Source organism: Poecilia latipinna, unplaced genomic scaffold (genome assembly GCF_001443285.1).
Source record: "Poecilia latipinna isolate Pla-1442-1.1 unplaced genomic scaffold, P_latipinna-1.0 Scaffold475, whole genome shotgun sequence".
Taxonomy (NCBI): domain Eukaryota; kingdom Metazoa; phylum Chordata; class Actinopteri; order Cyprinodontiformes; family Poeciliidae; genus Poecilia; species Poecilia latipinna.
In genome coordinates this window covers 175254-177431 of record NW_015113091.1, presented here as the reverse complement: position 1 = coordinate 177431, position 2178 = coordinate 175254, and the positions used below count along the sequence as shown (strand labels likewise).

At 54.2% G+C, this 2178-nt stretch overlaps 1 protein-coding gene across 1 annotated transcript in view; it reads left to right on the top strand.

Moving 5' to 3' along the window:
- col12a1b (collagen, type XII, alpha 1b) overlaps positions 1-2178 on the top strand; it is a 144018-nt gene that overhangs the window by 115879 nt on the left and 25961 nt on the right. The window contains exons 56-60 of the mRNA XM_015039518.1: positions 309-473; positions 544-582; positions 654-792; positions 1314-1456; positions 2059-2168. Of these exons, the coding sequence (XP_014895004.1) occupies positions 309-473; positions 544-582; positions 654-792; positions 1314-1456; positions 2059-2168 (596 nt within the window). The remainder of the gene's footprint in view (positions 1-308; positions 474-543; positions 583-653; positions 793-1313; positions 1457-2058; positions 2169-2178) is intronic.

Here is a 2178-nt window from a genome sequence, read left to right as displayed (position 1 = left end):
TTTTGACCCGTGGCTTTGGTTTTGACCCGTTGTTCTGACCGGTGGCTCTGGTTCTGACCCGTGGCTTTGGGTTCTGACCCGTGGCTCTGGGTTCTGACCCGTGGTTCTGACCCGTGGCTCTGGTTGTGACCGGTGGCTCTGGGTTCTGACCCGTGGCTCTGGTTCTGACCCGTGGCTCTGGTTCTGACCCGTGGCTCTGGGTTCTGACCGTGGCTCTGGTCCTGACCCGTGGCTCTGGTTCTGACCCGTGGTCCTGACCCGTGGCTCTGGTTCTGACCCGTGGTTCTGACCCGTGGCTCTGCTCCCAGGGTACAGCGTCTTCGCCATCGGCGTGGCGGACGTGGACTTCGTGGAGCTGCAGGAGATCGGCAGCAAGCCGAGCGACAGGCACGTGTTCGTGGTGGACGACTTCGACGCCTTCGACTCCATCAAGGAGAATCTGATCACCTTCATCTGCGAAACGTCGACTTCCTGTCAGTCCGCCTCCGTTTCCGCCTCTCACTCTGAAACCGTTCCCCAATGAACGCTCTGTTCCCTCCACAGCCTGTCCTCTCATCTACCTCAACGGCTTCACCTCACCTGGTGAGTTCTAGCTTCGGGTGGAACCGGGTCAGAACCCTGCTCCTCCTCTTCATCGTCCTCCTCTTCCTCAGGGTTCAGGATGCTGGAGGCCTTCAACCTGACGGAGAAGACCTACAGCTCCGTCCCCGGCGTCTCCATGGAGCCCGGATCCTTCAACAGCTACACGGCGTACCGGCTGCACCGCAACGCCTTCCTGACCCAGCCCAGCACGTGAGTCCCAGCCGGGTCGCTGGGTCCGCTCACTGGTTCTGGTCCAGATTTATGTTGTGTAGAAGCTGAATGCTGCTTCTCCATGCTAGCCTGAGGGTTCTTATCCAGAACCGGAACCAGAGGACCTGAGGGTCTATGCTGTGTTTTCTGGATGTTCTCCAGGCCGGCTTTCTAACTGTCTGTGCAGGTTCAGGTCAGAGGTCATCCTGATCCGGTTCCTCTGCAGGTCCAAAGATGGTAACTTCAGATTCTGTTCAGCTGGAGAAAGTTCTGGCTCCCCTTCATTGATTTGTTGTGTCTGTTCTGTGATTGGCTGGTTCAGAGGCACCTTATGACATCATAATATGGTAGTCATGGAAACTGATCTCAGCGCTACTACAGTGGGAGCTTATAGAAATGAGAGCAGTCCCTGGACTGAGCCCTGGGGAACCCCGCATGTGATTCAGTCTGATGGGGCCAATGCATTCTAACTTAGCGACTCTATGGCAGCTTCTAGTTTCAGCTCTATGTTTCCTGAGCAGAGAGCTGCACCCAGACGGCCTGCCTGACACCTTCACCATCATCCTGATGTTCCGCCTGCTGCCCGACTCTCCCGCCGAGACCTTTGACCTCTGGCAGGTCTCCTCCAAGGACCACAAGCCTGAGACCGGAGTCACCGTGGACGGTGAGTCCGCCGCGGTGCTGGAGGGCAACGAGGGTAACGAGGGCAACGCAGGGCAACGCAGGGCAACGAGGGTAACGAGGGCAACGCAGGGTAACTCAGGGCGAATCAGCTGAGTTTCACAACCAGCAGAGCATCGTAGGTAAACAGCCTCATGATGTCATGGCAGCACTACAGTGGTGATGCTATCATGGTGATGCTATGCTAGCTACACTATGCTAGCAACACTACACTAATGACGCTGTTCTAGCGACGTTACTATGGTGATGCTATGCTAGCAGTTCTCAGCTAGTGATGCTATGCTAGCAGTGCTCAGCTAGTCATGCTATGCTAGCAGTGCTCAGCTAGTGATGCTATGCTAGCAGTGCTCAGCTAGTGATGCCATGCTAGCAGTGCTCAGCTAGTGATGCTATGCTAGCAGTGCTCATTAAGCTCCAGTTGATCCTCCTTGCTTCCAATTAAAACGTATCAGATTCCTAAATATCTTTGTTTTGACATCTGACTGAACAGATTCCTTATTCTGAACAGATTTTTTTATCTTGAACAGTTCTTCTGTCTCTGATTTGAACAGTTCTCTTGGTTCTGAACAGTTCTCTCTCCTCCAGGTTCTGCTCAGACTGTTTCGTTCTACAATAAGGACGAAACCGGAGAAATCCAGAGAGTCACATTTGACCACAGCCTGGTGAAGAAGATCTTCCATGGCAGCTTCCACAAGGTAAGCCGTC